General features: G+C 36.5%; 1 protein-coding gene across 2 annotated transcripts in view; it reads left to right on the plus strand.

The window, feature by feature from the left end:
- ALCAM (activated leukocyte cell adhesion molecule) overlaps positions 1-19,780 on the plus strand; it is a 184,664-nt gene extending 164,884 nt beyond the window's left edge. For both annotated transcript variants that reach the window (XM_079154974.1, XM_079154973.1), the window contains one exon: positions 19,668-19,780. In XM_079154974.1, coding sequence (XP_079011100.1) covers positions 19,668-19,755 — 88 coding nt within the window. In that variant the 3' untranslated portion in view covers positions 19,756-19,780. The remainder of the gene's footprint in view (positions 1-19,667) is intronic.
- The last annotated feature ends 586 nt before the right edge of the window (positions 19,781-20,366 follow it).

Here is a 20,366-nt window from a genome sequence, read left to right on the forward strand (position 1 = left end):
TGCTTTAGCTCTGATAACGTACCTTCCCTGCTTCGCTAGTAGGCAAAAACATGTTTTATGTTATGTATTGTGACCAGTGTACATGATGCCCATTCCCACATTGGGGAACAGTCCTCGCCTGATCTTGGACCTTCACTCCTCATTCTTGAGCATTCCTCACCATTACAAAATGGATTGTTAGTCTGGATTCTCCAGGGAATCACACCAGAGAGAATAAGAGAGAGAAGATTTATTATAAAGAATTGCCTCACATCATTATGGAGGCTGCAAATCAGAGATCTGCAGTCAGCTAGCTGGAGACCCAAGAGACCTCATGTGTCATTCTAGTCTGTGTCCAAAAGCTTGAGAACCTGGAGAGCTGAGGCTGTGATTTCTACTCTGAAATCAGGCATGATTGAAACTTAGGAAGACCCAGTGTTCCAGTCAAGTCTAAAGGCAGTGACAAAACAATGCCCAGATCGAGGGTTGAGGCCAGAGGAGTTTCCTCTTTCTTTATCAGCCTTCTCATCCTGTTCAGACCTTCAGTTGATTGAATGGTGCCCACACACATAAGGGAAGGCATCCAGTTTTCTTAGTCTACCAATTCAAATATTTATCACATCAGGAAACACCCCACAAGCATGAGCAGAATAATGTTTCACCAAATGTCTGAGCACCATATGTGCCATGCAAGTTGACACAAAAATTAATCATCACTCTTGGTAACAAATACGTTTTTTTTTCTCAATGTACATTTTACCTACAAATACATCACATGGGTTTGTATCAATGGTGTCTATGGAAAATTTAGAAGACTGCCTATACCATGTAAGTAAAAGGAAGTACAATTTGTTGCCCAGCCGAAGTACTTATCTTATAGATGTTCTCCTTCATGTACAAGTTTCTTGCTTATCAAAATCTTGTCTTCCCTTTATAATTCATAAGACACAATTTAATTTTTTTTTTTCAGTGCTGGGGATTGAACCCAGGGCCTTGTGCTTGCAAGGCAAGCATTCTACCAACTGAGCTACATCCCCAGCCCACACAATTCAATTTTTATATTAGAACTTTTGATGCATTCCAAATTAATTTTTATTCTTAAAAGAATGAAAATAAAATTTCCCCTTATCCTGAAAATTAGCTGAAAAATGGACTGTGGTCCTCTACATTATGAACAAAGGAATGTTAAACTCTTGAAGCAATCCCAGCATCTTAATCATCTTATTCTCATAGTCAGTATCTTAACAGACACAATTCGACCTCCTATGAATAAAAGAAATTTGTGTGATTTTGTGTGTTATGTCATTAGTTATTAGCATGTGATGACCCGAAATTAAATAAATAAATAAATAAATGCTGGACCCTTTACTTCACATTGTCTTTAGGATAAGGCCTTAAGCATATCCTTTAAAGTGTCTCGTTAATAAATGCAACTTTTACCATCTGTCTTGAATATTCATCTAAATAACTGTTATTTAATTGAAAAGTGCACCCAATTTTGGTAAAGTTAATATTATTGGTAATCAAAGTAATGAACTGCAATTCTCATCCCAAGAATCAAAGGGTTTTTATCAAGAATTCCACAAATTCATGCTTCAGATTTGCTAAGTGCTTTGCACTCATGATTAGTTGTTCCTTGCTGTGCCCTCTAAAATAAACTGGCACTTTTGCCAGATGAGTTGGTGTCCTTAACCCTTTCACTTGTTTTGAGTAAGCGCAGATTCACGATGAGAGCTTTTTCAAGTTAAGAATTTCTAAGCTAGCTAAACAGTGAAGGTTTAGCAACATTTAGGGGAAGTTCTTTGTGTTAATATTTCCAACGCTGGAGAGATTAGATAAAAAAAAGAACACATTTTTGTTATAGGCCTAGTGTCTCCTCAGCTAGTGTGTACTCCCCATTCCACTAAAGGAGCCACTTCTATTTCCAGAGAGAGAACAGCAGCAAGAATTCATTTCTTACTGATATATTATATTCATCAAAGAATAAGGACTTATGATTCTTGCTATTTTAATTTCTATAACTTCTCATTGAAAGATTTTTTAAAGCTGGAGATAGGTTTTGGTTATGATAATATATAACTGGTTATTTTGCACATATTTAGGGTATTGACAGTGTCATCCAAAAGACATTAATTAACTCAGTCCACTGTTTGACTAATTGTTTAATAGATAAAAGAGCATTATAAAACAAGAGATTATTTGATGATTATTTTTTACACTCCTTTCCACCATCCTCCAAACTAAATATTTAGTTCTGCAGGAAGTTAAATGCTATTATTTGAGATCCAAACCCTCTCCTGCATATCATGTAATACAAGAACTAACCAAAAATAAAAAGATCTGAAGATAAAGGAAAAGTGTAAAGGCAGCATGATACAGCAATGAACTTCTTCGGAAATTTATTAAAACTAAAATGTCCAGGCTGATTGCATTAAAGAGACCCCTGACCCCAAACTTCTTATCGCTGAGCTGGGAGCAAGCATTAACCAGACATTTGTGATCTTAAAATACTCATTGTATGAACCTTGAAACTTGTCCAAAGATTGACCTTCTCAACTGTGGAAGTCAACAGTGTTTTCATGAAAATAATTGTATAATGTATAGACAGTCCAGAAATCTAGAAATCACAAATGCCATATGTGAGTCCTACCTCATATAATGCTATATTATTCCAGGGATCTTTCAGAAGAAAACAAGATAGTTCCAATATTAGCTCAAGAGCTAACAAGGATGTGCCTGTAACCCTGAACCCCTAAAAAACGGGCTAGATTTATGCTTAGGCTTGTGGGAACCCTCCCTGTTAGTATTCCTTGACATGTGGAATGGGATATGACAAGAAAGTTGACCTTAACTGAGTTCTATTTTTGAATCTTACTCTAAAATCAAATACAGGTCCCCATGAGAGAGGCGGGATCCCCACTGAGTAAATTACAAAGATAGTGCTGGAGGACCACAGAAAGCACATTTTTAATGACTTTCCTCATTTACCACTTCATGAGCTCCTACTATTATTTTTTTCTTTTCTTTTTAACTTTCTTGGTATTTTCAACAAAATCCTCAGCAATTTAATGAAGTATATATAATTAACCTCATTTCATAACATCTAAGTGTCAGTGGGATTAACCTGCCCAAGTTATCTTAAGTACTATTTTTTTCCAACCCTTATATATTTTCAAATATATTTTGCTGCCTTGCCAGAACTTCTTTGGAATTAAATCCTGCCCTGACTTCAATTGCCTGCTGGCATTTAATACAGGGCCATGGAGAAAGGCATGAGCTCATGAGCACAGGGTTGCTGTAGTCTCTCCAGTGGTGTTAGAAGTTGGGCTAATCCATGACTTGGCTTCTTTCTCTACCCATAGTTTGGCAAGCAGCCAGAAAAAGGAAGAAAAGAAAACGATGATCCATAATTCTATCAAACCATAAATAATAGACTAGAGGGGAAATTGAATAATGTGAAAGTGCCAGAGTTTCCTTCTAGTTAATTATAGGATCATTGGACATAAAGGACAGAACCATCCCTGACCCTCCCCTCTTCTACCAGGTGTGACTTGAAAGTTTTCAGGGAAATATCAACTTTAGTGTTTATATCAAAAATAATACTTTCATTTTTTAAAATCATGTTTGTTTTTATTATCTTTTCTAAGGTAGTGTTGGGGGGGAAAGTCCTCTTCCCTGCCATGAGAAAGGCCGTGCTGGCTCAGTATTGTGCACCTGAGGGCACACTGAACCAGGATGCACAATGCATGCAGGCAGCACCCTGTTTTCATGCATATTCAGTATTGTTGCACTTAATTTGATCCCTCAATCTTTTACATAATGAATTGTCCCAAATTCACTCTTGGTTAAGATGTAAAGGTCATTTTCTGCTTTTTACTGAGGATATAAGCATTCCTTATTTTAGTGAGGGATTGTGTAGAGTCTTAGAAATTCTAAGGACATAAAATTGAAAGTTATAGGAATAAGGCCATTTATTCTTCACTTCTTACTTCAAATCAAGAAACCGCTGGCAATTCACTCAACAGTGATTAGAGCCCTCCTCTCTACCTCTAGCTTTCATTAAGGTTGACCCAAGTGGAGACTCATTTTGCTGACAGCTATGATCAAGGAAAAGGGGAAAATATTCTCTTAGACACGACCCTAATTACCTGTGCAGGTGTCACTGGTCAGTTTGCTGAAAGTGGTAACTCTTCACTGCTTAGGTCCCCATCCTGTATACCCGTTCCCTTTTGTGATGTAAGTCAGGCATGCTCTAAATTAGAAATCACAGAAAACACCCCTATAACTAGGAAGAGTTAAGGGTTCCTCACACTCTGTGTTTAAAATTTGTCATATGCATGCCTGCTTTTTTTTTTTTTTTTTTTGCTTTTTGCTTTTTTTTTATTGTAAACAAATGGGATACATGTTGTTTCTCTGTACATGGCGCAAAGGCATACCATTTGTGTAATCATAAATTTACATAGAGTAATGTTGTTTGATTCATTCTGTTATTTTTTCCCTTCCCCCCACCACTCCCACCCCCCTTTACCCTCTATACAGTGCTTCCTTCCTCCATACTTGCCCCCCTCCCTAACCCTAACTCTAACCCTAACACTAACCCTTCCCTACCCCCCATTATGTGTCATCCTCCACTTATTAGCGATATCATTCGTCCTTTGGCTTTTTGAGATTGGCTTATCTCACTTAGCATGATATTCTCCAATTTCATCCATTTGCCTGCAAATGCCATAATTTTATCATTCTTTATGGCTGAGTAATATTCCATTGTATATATATACCACAGTTTCTTTATCCACTCATCAATTGAAGGGCATCTAGGTTGGTTCCACAGTCTGGCTATTGTGAATTGAGCAGCTATGAACATTGATGTGGCTGTATCTCTGTAGTATGCTGATTTTAAGTCCTTTGGGTATAGGCCAAGGAGTGGGATAGCTGGGTCAAATGGAGGGTCCATTCCGAGTTTTCTAAGGAATCTCCACACTGCTTTCCAGAGTGGCTGCACTAATTTGCAGCCCCACCAGCAATGTATGAGTGTACCTTTCTCCCCACATCCTCGCCAACACCTGTTGTTGCTCATATTCTTGATAATCGCCATTCTAATTGGGGTGAGATGGAATCTTAGGGTGGTTTTGATTTGCATTTCTCTTATTACTAGAGATGTTGAATATTTTTCCATATGTTTGTTGATTGCTTGTAGATCTTCTGTGAAGTGTCTATTCATTTCCTTAGCCCATTTGTTGACTGGACTATTTGAATTCTTGGAGTAGAGTTTTTTGAGTTCTTTATAGATTCTGGAGATTAGTGCTCTATCTGAAGTATGATTGGCAAAGATATTCTCCCACTCTGTAGGCTCTTTCTTCGCATTGCTGATAGTTTCCTTTCCTGAGAGAAAGCTTTTTAGTTTGAATCTATCCCAGTGGTTGATTCTAGCTTTTATTTCTTGTGCTATGGGAGTCCTGTTAAGGAAGTCTGGTCCTAGACCAACAAGGTGAAGATTTGGACCTACTTTTTCTTCTATAATCTGCAGGGTCTCTGGTCTGATTCCGAGGTCCTTAATCTATTTTGAGTTTAGTTCGTGCGTGGTGAGAGATATGGGTTTAGTTTCATTCTGTTGCATATGGATTTCCAATTCTCCCAGCACCATTTGTTGAAGAGGCTATCTTTTCTCCATTGCATATTTTTGGCCCCTTTGTCTAGTATGAGAAAATTGTATTTATTTGGGTTTGTGTCCGTGTCCTCTATTCTGTACCATTGATCTACCTTTCTATTTTGGTACCAATACCATGCCGTTTTTGTTACCATTGCTTTGTAGTAGAGTTGAAGATCTGGTATTGCAATACCCCCTGTTTCACTCTTCCTGCTAAGTATTGCTTTAGCTATTCTGGGTTTCTTATTCTTCCAGATGAATTTCATAATTGCTTGCTCTATTTCTGTAAGGTACGTCATTGGGATTTTAATTGGAATTGCATTGAATTTGTATAGCACTTTAGGTAGTATGGCCATTTTGACAATATTAATTCTTCCTATCCAAGAACATGGAAGATCTTTCCATCTTCTAAGGTGTTCTTTAATTTCTTTCTTTAGTGTTGTATAGTTCTCATTGTAGAGGTCTTTCACCTCTTTTGTGAGATTGATTCCCAAGTATTTTATTTTTTTCGAGGCTATAGTGAATGGGGTAGTTTTCCTAATTTCTCTTTCTGAAGATTCATCACTTATGTATAAAAATGCGTTGGATTTATGGGCATTGATCTTGTAACCTGCTACTTGACTGAATTCACTTATGAGTTCTAAGAGTTTTCTGGTGGAATTTCCAGGTTCCTCTAAATATATAATCATGTCATCAGCGAACAGGGATAGTTTGAGTTCTTCTTTTCCAATTCGTATCCCTTTAATGTCTTTGGTTTGTCTAATTGCTCTGGCCAGAGTCTCAAGAACGATGTTGAATAGAAGTGGTGAAAGAGGGCATCCCTGCCTTGTTCCAGTTTTTAGGGGGAATGCTTTCAGTTTTTCACCATTTAAAATGATATTAGCCATGGGCTTAGCATAAATGGCCTTTACAATGTTAAGGAATGTTCCCACTATCCCTATTTTTTCTAGTGTTTTGAGCATGAAGGGGTGCTGTATTTTATCAAATGCTTTTTCTGCATCTATTGAAATAATCATGTGATTCTTGACTTTAAGTCTATTAATGTGGTGAATTACGTTTATTGATTTCCTGATGTTGAACCAACCTTGCATACCTGGGATGAAACCCACTTGATCATGGTGCACTATCTTTTTAATATGTTTTTGTATGCGATTTGCTAAAATTTTGTTGAGAATTTTTGCGTCTATGTTCATTAAGGATATTGGTCTGAAATTTTCTTTCCTTGATGAGTCTCTGTCTGGTTTAGGTATCAGTGTGATATTGGCTTCATAGAATGAGTTTGGGAGGGTTCCCTCCTCTTCTATTTTATGGAATACTTTGAGAAGTATTGGAATGAGCTCTTCTTTAAAGGTTTTGTAGAACTCGGCTGAGAACCCATCTGGTCCCGGACTTTTCTTTGTTGGTAGGCTTTTGATGACTTCTTCTATTTCAGTACTTGAAATTGGTCTATTTAAATTGTTTATGTCCTCCTCGTTCAGTTTAGGCAATTCATATGTCTCTAGAAACCTGTTGATGTCTTCGAAATTTTCTATTTTGTTGGAGTATAGATTTTCAAAATAGCTTCTAATTATGTTTTATATTTCAATCGTGTCTGTTGTGATATTTCCTTGTTCATTCTGAATTTTAGTGATTTGGGTTTTCTCTCGTCTTCTCTTTGTTAGTGTGGCTAAAGGTTTATCAATTGTGTTTATTTTTTCGAAGAACCAACTATTTATTTTGTCAATTGTTTGTATTGTTTCTTTTGTTTCAATTTCATTGATTTCAGCTCTGAGTTTAACTATTTTCTGTCTTCTACTACTTTTGGTGCTGTTCTGTTCTTCTTTTTCTAGGGCTTTGAGCTGTAGTATTAGGTCGTTTATTTGTTGAGTTTTACTTCTTTTATTAAATGCGCTCCATGAAATAAATTTCCCTCTAAGTACTGCTTTCATAGTGTCCCAGAGATTTTGATATGATGTTTCTTTGTTCTCATTTACCTCTAAGAATTTTTTAATTTCCTTCCTAATATCTTCTGTTATCCATTCATCATATAATAGCATATTGTTTAATCTCCAGATGTTGGAATAGTTTCTGTGTTTACTCTTTCATTTATTTCTAACTTCAATCCATTATGATCTGATAGAATACATGCTAGTGTCTCTATCTTCTTGTATTTGCTAACATTAGCTTTGTGGCATAATATATGGTCTATTTTAGAGAAGGATCCATGTGCTGCTGAGAAGATAGTGTATTTGCTCTTGGTTGGATGGTATATTCTATAAATGTCCGTTAAGTCTAAATTATTGATTGTGTTATTGAGATCTATGGTTTCTTTGTTCAATTCTTGTCTGGAAGATCTGTCCAGTGGTGAGAGCGGCATGTTAAAATCACCTAGTATTATTGTGTTATGGTCTATTTGGTTTCTGAAATTGAGAAGGATTTGTTTGACATACATGGATGAGCCACTGTTTGGGGCATAGATGTTTATGATTGTTATATCTTGCTGATTTATGCGTCCCTTAAGCAGTATGAAATGACCTTCTTTATCCCTTCTGACTAACTTTGGCTTGAAGTCCACATTATCAGAAATGAGGATGGATACTCCAGCTTTTTTGCTGAGTCCATGCGCATGGTATGTTTTTCCCCATCCTTTCACCTTTAATCTATGGGTATCTTTTTCTATGAGGTGAGTCTCTTGCAGGCAACATATTGTTGGATCTTTCTTTTTAATCCAATCTGCCAGTCTATGTCTTTTGATTGATGAATTCAGGCCATTAACATTCAGGGTTATTATAGAGATATGATTTGGTTTCCCGGTCATTTGGTTCATTTTTTAAATTTTATTTATTTATTTGTTTGACACAACTTGTTTCCTCCTTTATTTGACAATTCCTTTAGGATAATTCCTCCCTTTGCTGATTTGCTTCTTTGTTTTTCATCTCTTCCTCATGGAATATTTTGCTGAGAATGTTCTGTAATGCTGGCTTTCTTTTTGTAAATTCTTTTAGCTTTTGTTTATCATGGAAGGATTTTATTTCATCGTCAAATTTGAAGGTAAGTTTTGCTGGGTATAAGATTCTTGGTTGGCATCCTTTTTCTTTCAGGGCTTGAAAAATGTTGTTCCAGGCCCTTCTAGCTTTTAGGGTCTGGATTGAAAAGTCTGCTGATATCCGTATTGGTTTCCCCCTGAATGTAATTTGGTTCTTTTCTCTCACAGCCTTTAAAATTCTGTCTTTATTTTGTATGTTAGATATTTTCATTATAATGTGCCTTGGTGTGGGTCTGTTGTAATTTTGTATATTTGGAGTCCTATAAGCCTCTTGAACTTGATTTTCCATTTCATTCTTCAGATTTGGGAAATTTTCTGATATTATTTCATTGAATAAATTGTTCATTCCTTTGGCTTGTTTCTCTAGGCCTTCCTCAATCCCAATAATTCTTAAATTTGGCCTTTTCATGATATCCCATAGTTCTTGTAGATTCTGTTCATGATTTCTTACCATCTTCTCTGTTTGTTCAACTTTGTTTTCAAGGTTAAATATTTTGTCTTCAATGTCTGAGGTTCTGTCTTCCAGGTGTTCTATCCTATTGGATATGCTTTCTATGGAGTTCTTAATTTGGTTTATTGTTTCCTTCATGTCAAGGATTTCTGTTTGGTTTTTTTTCAATATCTCTAACTCTTTATTGAAATGATCTTTTGCTTCCTGTATTTGCTCTTTTAACTGTCGATTGGTGCGATCAATCAATGCTTGCATTTGCTCTTTCATCTCATCATTCAGTGCGTGCATTTGCTCTTTCATCTCATCGTTTGCTTCTCTGATCATTTTAATTATGTACATTCTGAACTCCTTTTCTGTCATTTCTTCTGCCATGCTGTCATTGGATTTTATTGATGTAACATCTAGATTTGTTTGCAGCATTTTCTTTCCTTATTTTCTCATATTGTTCAGGTATCAGTGGACCGCTGAAATATTGCAGATTTCCTCTATTGACTTACAATGTCCCTGAAGATTTCTATATATATCGCCCCTTAGCCTTCAGTAGCCTGAAGTCTTGGAGGAAGTTGATAATGCGGTGCTCCACAAGGAAGCTGCCTCTCTAGGAGTGGTGGCCTTCAGGTGGGGTATAATCCCTGCTAGTGGGCAGAGGTGCCTCCACTTGTTGACCAATGGTCATCCAAAGGGGACCTAGGCTGCTTGCTGAGGCAAGGCCTGTTTGGGCCTGAGTCTCTAGTTTTACCATCCTTGTGGGGAAACCTCACCCGGCAGGGAAGACTCACCCGGTGGGGAGGTCTCGCTGGTCAGTTCCCTCCTAGAGGTTCCCCTCAATTTACAGCTACCTCCTGGGCTGGGCTGCCTTCCTCTGCAAAGTTCCCAGGGGCCCGGCCCTACCTCCTGGGCCTGGGAGCCTCACCCTTCGCAGATGAATCTCCTTAGGCTGCGCCTCCTCAGAGAATCTGCCTGCAGGCCTGGAACCTTCGCTCTGCCCTAAGCCTGTCTCTGTGCGGCTCTTCCACCCAGAAGCCTCCTAGATCCTGGGACCCTGTTCTGCACCTAATCGCCTGGCTATGCGGCCCCTCCTCTGAGCAGCCACCTGGGGCCCCGTACAATCGCTCTGAGACCCAGAGACCCGCCACACGCCTCTTCCTCCAGACAGCCGCCCAGTATTCCGGTGCGGTCACTAGGAGTCCAAGAAACTCACTGTGTGCCTCCACCTCCCACCAACCACCCGTAGCCCTGGGCAATCAATCACTCCGAGTCGAAGTGACCCTCCCCGTTCCTCCTCCTTCTCCAGATAACCCCCCGGGGGTTCAGGAGCGGTTGCTCTGACTGGCTCTGAATCCACGTGACCCGCTACACGGGTCCTCTGGGCAACTGCCCGGAGCTCTGGTGCGGCCACTCAAGACCAAGCGTCCCACCACGCTTCTCCTCCAGGCAGCCCCCCTGTGTTCAGGCGCTGTCACTTTAAGTCCAAACAACTCACCACTCGCCTTCTCTGAGCAGCCGCCTGGAGCGCTAATGCAGTCACTGTGAGTCCAAACGCCCTGCCGCGCTCCTCCTCCTCCTACTCCTCCAGGCAGGCCCCGGCGTTCAGAAATGGTCTGAGTCCAAACAGCTGGCCGCGGAGCTTCTCCTCTGGCAACCGCCTGTAGCTCTGGTGCAGTCACTCCCTGCATGCCTGCTTTTAAAAACCGAAAATCTCATGAACTCATTTATATATGAAGGATTTTAAGTGGATATCTTTTTCTTTTCCAAATGTAAAATTTTACTATAATGTTTGTCTTACTTTTCCAAATGGCACCTCCCAACGTGACAATGTATCTGTAGTAACTGGCACTCTCATCTTTCTCTTTTCCTACCTCCTCCATACCCCCATAAATTGTTGTTAGAGTAAAGGCATCCTTAGAGGACACCACTAGAGGAGTTCCCTACTTTCTTTACGAAAAAGTTCAAAATAAGCGTATGGTATTTGGAAAATCGCAACAGAAAAAAAGTTTTAAATCTTGGAAAAAGTTGTTTAAAAGCTACTTTAGCCCTTCAAAGGCACTGAACTTATGGAAATAACACAGAATGAGGAGTTGAGGCAGATTGGAACACCCTTCCTCCGCTCCACGTGATCTTGAGCAGCAGTTCCGTGTTGAGTCCTGGTTACCTGCCTGCTTCTTTCATATTACTATCACATTTATTGTTTTCGTCAGTTTTTTCACTGCTGTGATTTAAAAGGACCCAACCAGAACTGTAGAGAAGGAAAAGTTTATTTGGGGGCTCATAGTTTCAGAGGTCTCAATCCATAGACAGCAGACTCCATTCCTCCGGGCTCAAGGTGAGGCTGAACATCATGGCAGAAGTGTGTGGCAGAGGGAAGCAGCTCACATGATGATCAGAAAGCAGAGAGAGAGAAAGAACAGAGAGGGGAGAGGGGAGAGGGGAGAGGGGAGAAGGGAGAGATATTTCTAATTGCTGGATACAAATATATACCCCTAAGCCACTCCCCCAATGCCCCATCTCCTCAAGGCACACCCACCTGCCTTCAATTACCACTCAATTAATCCCTTCAGATGATTAATTCACTGATTGGGTTAAGGTGCTCACAACCAGATCATGTCCCCTCTGAACCCTCTGGCATGTCTCACATGTGAGCTTTTGGAGGACACCTCACATCCAAACCATAACATTCATTTTCTCATCAGTCCTATAAGTAGGCACTGTTGTTTCCCCTATTTGTAGATGAACAGGCATACTTAAGAGGAGAGATGTGCCCAAAATAACATTTATTCCATAACATTATTTTTACCACCTTGGTCTCAAAATGAAGACAAAAACATTCAGAATAATTTTTAGAGGCTTTTCCCTGCTAGGTAATGAGTATCTAAAATGGAGAAATTTATAATAAAATATATGCAATTATTCTGTACACAGGCTCAGTGAACATACTCCCATCCCCAACCCCTCCCCATCTCCCTCCACCTACTCCTGCCAGCAGCAAGGGTCTCTATCTGGTGCCTCTCACGGTGGTTAACAGCACAGCACATATGCACAGTCTTGTAACATGGTGCAGGAGACAGGAGACAGATGGTGAGGACTGGAATCCTGGCTTTGATATTTACTAGCTGTGTGACTACAGGCAAGTTTATTAGTCTATGTGAAATGGAGACATTGTAAGCATAAAATAATTTAATATCTAGGAAGCACTTGAAACAGTATGTGGCACCTGAAGGTATTTTATATGAGTGTCCGTGGTGACTGGGAGAGTGGGATAAAGAAAGGCACAAGGGAGGTTTTCACTTTTCCCCTGTTCACCATTTCTTATGGGGTTGGTTCCTATCATTTTATAAACTTTAAAATAAGAAAAATAAACAACCTAAAGTTACCCAACGCTTATTCTGTAAATATATTTCAGGTTTTACTTTATACTTAACGATCCCTCTTTTTCTATCCCAAGTTGCAAGCAGTGTTTAGCCTGATTTTATTTTGTGTGAATATGCTGAAATATATCCACAGACAAATATTGAAAGGTAGGAGATTTGTCCTGAGCAGCACAACTCCCCCCAGGAAGAACTGTAGTCACTCTCTTCCCAGTCCTTCCTTCTTCTATTTTGTATGACTTTGTGGAATCACAGAAGTTACTCTCAATTTCTGGACCACTATATCCACCTAGAAAGTAAAAAGGATGGGAAATAAAAAAGTATCCCTTTTCTCAATGTTGCTTTTCTCTGGTTCTTTGAATTCAGTGATTTTCAATTATGGTAGGATTTTTTTTGTTGTTGTTGTTGTTTTGTGCTTAGCATTCCTTTTGTTATTTAGATTTAATTTACTCTTTTATTCTCTGATTTCTTGAAGTAAAAATTTAGAACAATAATATTAGCCTTTATTCTTTGGTAACGTAAGCATTTAAACAATGAATTTCACTCTTGGTACCAACCTACATTCCACAAATGTCAATATGTTGAATTTTCCTATTTATTCAGTTCAAAATATTTTCTAAGTTCTTTCCTGGTTTCTTCCTTAGAACCTGTAATTGCAACTGTATTAAATTCCAAATGTTTCTCATTTAATAGTTTTGTTATTATTAACTACTCAAATAAGCTTTTAGTTCATTGAACATCACTCAGATTTTTTTTTTTTTTTCCTAGTGATTCCTCCCAGGGCACTTGAAAAACAAAAGCAAAACAATGACAACAAAAAATCAGAGAAAACATTTGACCTTTAACTTTGTGGGTCTGACTTATTTCACTTAGCTTTATGTCCTCCACTTCCATTCTTTAACCAACAAATGCCCAAATTTCATTCTTCTTTATGACTAATACTCCATCGTATATATATAGCACATTTTCTTCCTTCATTCCTCTGTTGAAGGGAACCTCTGTTGGTTCCATACCTTGGCTATTGTCAATAATAATACGCAGATAGATCAGTAGAGGGAAGGGAAGGAGGTGGGGAGGAGGGGAGAGAAAGCAGAAGTACTGGGAACTGAATTAGAACAAATTATACTCCATACTTTTATAATCATATGAAAATGAATCCTAATGTTGTAAATAACTCAAAAGAAGTAGTAAAAATAAAATAATAATAATAAAAAAAAACTTATTGGTGCTTACTGAGTGCTGTCAGGTCAAGGTGAAAAGTCCATATAGACCTTTCTACCTCTGAGTAATTTTTTCGAATATACACAATCACTTCACATACTGTATAAGGAAGTAATTAGCATGTACTTGCATTTCCCCTGAACATCTTTTGTACTGTTGCTTTTATAGTCTTACTTGTGCATACTTATAAACCTTGTAATACATTAATATTTTATGTTGTCTATATATTTTTGAAAAATTAAATATAATGAAAAAGTTTTATAATGTCACAGATATTTATTCTTTCCAGAACACTACAAAATTTTAATGCATCTGAGCTTTTGTATGTAATCACTTATTTTAGTCTAAAACACCTCTGTTAAGTGCCTATCTACTGGAAAATACCTGATATTTTGTTTTTATTATAAAGTTTTTACTTCATTTTCAATTTTGTTGATATAGATTACTAGGTTGACATTTTTTAAAACAATGAGCACTCTAGAGATATCCCATTGTCACCTACCTTGGACTGTTTTTAATGAGAAATCATTAGATAGTCTCTCACAATACCTTTTAAAAACCTGGGAAATTCTGAGCAAATATTTCTTCAAATATTTTTACCCACTTTCTCTACAAAAGACTCTTAATATATGTGCATTAGACTCTTTAAACTGTTTTATATTGATAACTTGTATGGCTATATCTTCATTTTTACTGATGTTTTCTACTGCAATGTTTGATCTGCTAAGCAAATCCATATAATGAATTTATGATTTATGATCCCTATTTTTCAATTATAGAAATCCAACCTTATTTTCATTTTTTCCTTTCTCTTATTATCATATCCATGTTTTCCTTTAATTTTTTAAAATTTTATAATATCCATATTATAATTTTGTCTATTAAATTAATCACTTGTAGATATGGGTACATGTACTGACTTTTTACCTAACTGTGGTTCATATTATCCTAAATATGTTTAGTATAAAATCCTCTTTTTTATTTGGATGCTGGAAATTGTGATGGTTTATTGTCGTGCATTGAGTTTGATTTTGACTGATATTTAACATAATTATGGGTCAACTGAATGTTTTCAAAACTTTGTTTTAAAATTGACAAGGATGGCATATCTAATTTAGTACTCAAAGAAAGAATCAAGTGAATTCTTATATATTTCTCCTGTTCTTTCTATGCATAGTTCCCTTATCTTCAATTCCTGTCACCTCATTCTGGTCAAGCACTGATGGCTTCCTCTTCAACCTAGTGAAAATCCTGCACTCTGCTTGGGTTCCTCTTTTGGTACTGCAATCCAGAAAGTACCTCCAGGGGAAAAAAGCCTGTGTGATCATGGCATGCAGTGCATTTGTTTCTCTTCTCTTGGAAATCATGGAGCTTTGCTACCTGTCCTAAGACAGAAAATGTTCATTTTCATTTTTCCTTTTTAAAAAAATTTTATTTATTTATTATTATTTTTTTTTTTTGACATGGCAAGAGAACTAGCCAAATACTTGCTATTTCATCATGTTCCCACATACTAAAATTTTGGCCTAACTGTTCTATCAATTAAGAGAAAAGGATACTAAATTGTGTAGTTATCGATTCCTCTCTATTCTTAGGTCAGTTTTTTTCTTTATGCTTTTATTAAGTGCAAATACTTTCAACTGATATGACTTTCTTATGCATCAAAAGTCTTATCATTTTAAAACACCTCTAATTAGCACTCCTAATGTGCCTTGTCATGAATTTTACATTGTCTCATACTAACACAGAAACACTAATTTCATCCATAATGTTTACATTTTGTATATCTTTTTCCATAGTTGTTTTTCAATTACTTGTCTCTTTACATTTAAAGTACATTTCTTATATAGAATACAGCTGAGCAAACTATGATCCCCAAACTGCTGTCTAATTTTACTAGTAAAGTTTTATTGTAACTCATTCATGCTCATTCCTCTATGTATAATCTATGTTGCTTTCATGCTCCAAAGGCAGAGCTGACTAATGAGAACAAAAATCACATGACCTGCAAGCCTAGAATATTTACAGTCCAGACCTTTGAGAAAAACTCTTCTATATCTGATGTAGCTTACTTGAGTTTTGCTTGCTCAGTATATTTTTACAGTCTCTTCCCTTTTATATAAATATCTTTTTCTTTCCAAAAGTCACCTTTCCTAAGAATTTTTTATTACAAAAATACTTTTTCATATGTCTTTCATAAAAAAAATGGAGAGAAAATAAAAATCTTCTTTCCTCAACTGCCATATATTTTATTGATTTGTCAGACTATATCATTTCGATATACAGTTAGTAGTTATTAGTATTCTAATACTAATTCAGGTCTGTTTATGCATATAATTCTGTGCAGTGCTATATGACAAGTTGGTGTAGGACAAGATTTGTTATTTCAGTTTAGTGTTCTCTCTACCTATCCATAAAAAAGCATCTAGTTCTGTATGCACATCATACTGATGAATGCTAACATCAAAAAGAACAGAGACAAGAAATAGATACAAAGGATAATGACATATTTTAGTTAATTTAGTAAAATAAATAATCTCTTTTACTTCCTACCATATTTCAATCATTGTATTATATGCCATGTGTAAAATATAAATAAAAGATGGCCCGTGTTCTCAAGGAGTTCATGGACAAGTCAAGGAGCCTACATTTTGACTCTGGAGAATTGAGCTGACGTGTTGAAGGAAAAAACTGAATATTCTCTGTGTTTTAGCACAAAAGTAAGGAAGATATGCAAGATCTCAAAAGTTTCAAAGACTTCCAAAGGTAGACTGAGTCATTTCAACTGCAACTGAGTCCCAAATAGTTAAATCCCTGATTGAATTGGAATGATTAGTCCCTCATCTTCTCTGTTTAGCAAAGGAAGTGTGGTGGTGGGGGGGTTGCCCAATGCAAAATAATATTGTATGGAGCCTCTACAGCATTTAAATATGTAGTTTCAACAAGATTTTCAAAAGGTTGGAATATGCAAAGAGAAAGAAAATCCAATGTATAATCTGTAAAAGTAGACAAAAGAAGACAAATGGATGATGTCGACATTATATTTAATGGCAATAAAGTATAAGTAAAGTGGAAGAAAAGATGATTAAGAGATGAGGAAACAGAATTTTAAAAGATTTTAAAATCATGTTGATATTTTGGAACTTAAAAATATGTTAAAAACTAAGATTTTCATTGGATGAATTTAACAACATTGTTTACAGTAGAACATAAGACAAGTGAACGGTAATAATGATCAATGGAAAACACTAAGAGGCAAAAGAAAAGTTAAAATAAATACAAGCATAAGAGATAGCTGGGACACATTCAAAATATCTTAAGTTATGTACAATTGAAATCCCAGGAAGAACAAATAGCAAAATTGTTATGGGCCAGGCTATATGGGCAATGACCAAACCCAAACAGACTCCATTTTACCCTGAGACTCCTTGTCATGTAAGAAGTGCTTCTCCCATGAGAAAACTCTGCCTCTGCCATACTGGTCCTGCTTAGCACACCTTGCTTAGAAACGCAAATGTTTCTGTTCTTCTTATACAATGTAAAATTGTTCTCTTTTTGGTTCCCATTTTTATTGGGCAATGTACCCTGTCAGAGAATGATTGTCTAGATGTTAATAACCATTCTTTTACTTGTACTCAACTAGGGTCGTTTTGACCCACTTCCCTTCCTGCTTATGATTCTAGATCTCATGGTGTTTGTTTGTAGTTTTGAATCATAGCAACAGCAACTTATGATTAATGTACTTACATGCTTTACTTATGGTATAAAAGGTATACTGTAACCCTTGGAGGGAGTTGAAGGGTGCAGACTTGCAGTCTGCCCTCGTCCGGCCAGCTGGGAGCCTATTGGCTGGTCGATAAGGGTAGTTCCCTCTCCTGCTTTAAGATCAATTCAGTGATTTATTGCAATCTCACCATAACAAGATGCTCATTACCAGAGAAATAGCTAAACAAACCACGCTTTAACCCTACAACTACATGCACACACGATTATATAAGAGTGGCAAAAATTTAAGGTTGAACCTAAATAAAAGGCAAACATTAAGGAATACATATGGGTAGGATTCTATTTATATATAAAATACATGAAGGGACAAAATTATTCTGTGGAAAGTAAGGCTTTGTTAACCATTGGGAGCTAATAAGTGACTGCAAGGGAATATAACAATTTGGAGCCGTTCTGTTTCTTAAGCTCAGTGCTGTTTCCATGCATAAATCTAGTTTTTGAAAATTCACTGGTTTCTTTTATGATAAACATGTTACCTTATACAAATATTATTTTTAAAAAATATTTACAAAGATTTATAGATTTATAGAAAGTCTTAGAGTTCATCCTAGTCCACCTCCCCACCTTTCATCTTTAGAATTACTAAGATTTTATTAGTTAAGTAATTTATTAGCAGAAGAAACTAGATCTTATATATGTGTGTGTATAAATATATATATTTATATATGAACATATATTCTACATTGTTCTTCATTATATTTACATTTACCTGCAAAATGTATAAATGAGAACTAAGTTGTGCCATAATTTACCATTTTAGTACAAGATGGAAATTTCTAGGTGATAATGTTATAGCTCAAGGCATAGACTTGAGCTTACATTGTCTCATTTAGATTTTTAACTTTTATCTTGTCAAATGTCATCATATATTATAAGCTTTGGTCATGTTGGCAGAGTTTGAGGTTGCTTTTCTGCCTTGGGATAGATTTAGAAAGTGCAGTTTAAGTTAAATTAAGCACTTTAAAATCACGTATTAAATTCAACATGTGCTACCTATAATGAATGTTCGAATTTGAATGAACCATGTTTCCATCTTATTTGGGCATATATAATCATACCTATTACAACTCTTTCCCTAATAAAGTAGTAATTTTTAGAAAATAAATCAAGTAATTCCATTTAAAGCTCAGAAATACTTTTAAAGGAAAAATGACATTTTCTATCCCCACCTTCCTGATATGACTTAAATTCTTAAAAGTAGGAGTATTACTAGGAATTATACAGCAGTATTATCTTGTCATGCCATATAGTATGGTCCCATGATGCACTTGTAACAGAGAGGAATGGAAGATGGTAGGGGAGGAAGAAGGAATGCAGAGAAGGGAGGGAAGGAGGAAGGAAAGAAAGGATGCACTCTTGGCAATAAGGTTATCATCTGTTCTTATTTTCCTGGTTGGATGCCAAATCAAGGTATTCACCTGTAAAATTGAAAAAACAAAAAAACTTGATTTTGATTCTTAAAGGATGGAATCTAGGCATGCGTAACAATAATGGACACTAGAACACTGGTTTCCAAACTTCAGCAGCAGAATCACCAGGTCTTTCAGACCACTTTTCCTGAGTTTCTGTTTTTGTAGTTCTGGCCTGAAACTGAGAATTTACATTTCTAATAAGTTTCCATTGGATGCTGATACTTCAGATCTGGGGACCAGAACTTGAGAACCATCCTGTAAAGGCTGCCCAAGCTTCTTCTTGCCCATGTTCTGCTGTAAACCGGAGTCTCTAAAATCTTCTTTTTGATTTACTTGGAAAGCAGTATCCATAACCATAGATAGGGCATTGACTCAACTGGGGTGTATAATAGGGAATACCAAATGGTAAAAAAAGCCTCAATGAAACTCCCTCAGACTATTTTTACAGAAAATGTTTGCCCCAAATGAAAATATTGACTATCAAATGATAATAATTACTTTCGTGAAAGCAGAGAGGAAAATAACCCTGTTACAACTGTGATCCAACAAAATATGCAGCCTGTCTTCAAAACAATTGATTTTCCTCTTATATATGTATGCAACCCCACTACCAAGTTAGTGTTTTCTGGAATGTGTTCTGTTATCAGTCAAGGCTCACAAAAGTTGAATTATTCACCCAAATCATTAGCCTATAAATCATTTACTTTTCAGAGATACATTAATTTGAACCATTAAATTTTTAATAAGTCAGTGTGATGATGTTTACTTAATTCTCTTATAGGACTGCATCAAAACATGTAAACAAGGACCTTGGTAATATGGAAGAAAACAAAAAGTTAGAAGAAAACAATCACAAAACAGAAGCCTAAGAGAGAAACGGTTCTAGTTGTCCAGGTGAGTAGGCTGGATCAGGTTCATAGACATAGTTCCCAGGAAAGTGTTGAACTTCTTTAGAGGTGAAAGCAAAAGTCTTGACTTTCAGATGCTTCATAATTGTGGCTTCCAAAGCAGGAAGGGTAATTTTCCAAAGGGAACTTTGGTAGCTCACACAATGCTCTCAGAAGAATGGAATCTCACCAATCTCTTCAGCCTCCCCCAAATAATCATTATCCTCTGAATAATAAAAATCATTTTGAAATTTTTATATCCAGTTTAGATTTTTTCTAATACCAAAAATTTTTCTGAGTACAAGAAACTTTATTTAATAAATTGATATTTGAGTTCAATAAGTGGACTTTTAATACTTCAAATTTACTTTAAAAAACAATTAGAATAATATACCATATAAATATTTGTAGAACCACCTCCCAAAAATTTTAATAAAAAGGCTGACAACCTATGTGTACAAGCACACACACACACACACACACACACACACACACATATATACATATACTTTTATAGATAGTACATATGTGTGTGTGTGTGCGCGCGCGCACACGCAGGTATCTATGCACATATGTGTATGTGCTTATAATGT

This window comes from Sciurus vulgaris, assembly GCF_902686455.1.
Source record: "Sciurus vulgaris genome assembly, chromosome: 10".
NCBI classification, from domain to species: Eukaryota; Metazoa; Chordata; class Mammalia; order Rodentia; family Sciuridae; genus Sciurus; species Sciurus vulgaris.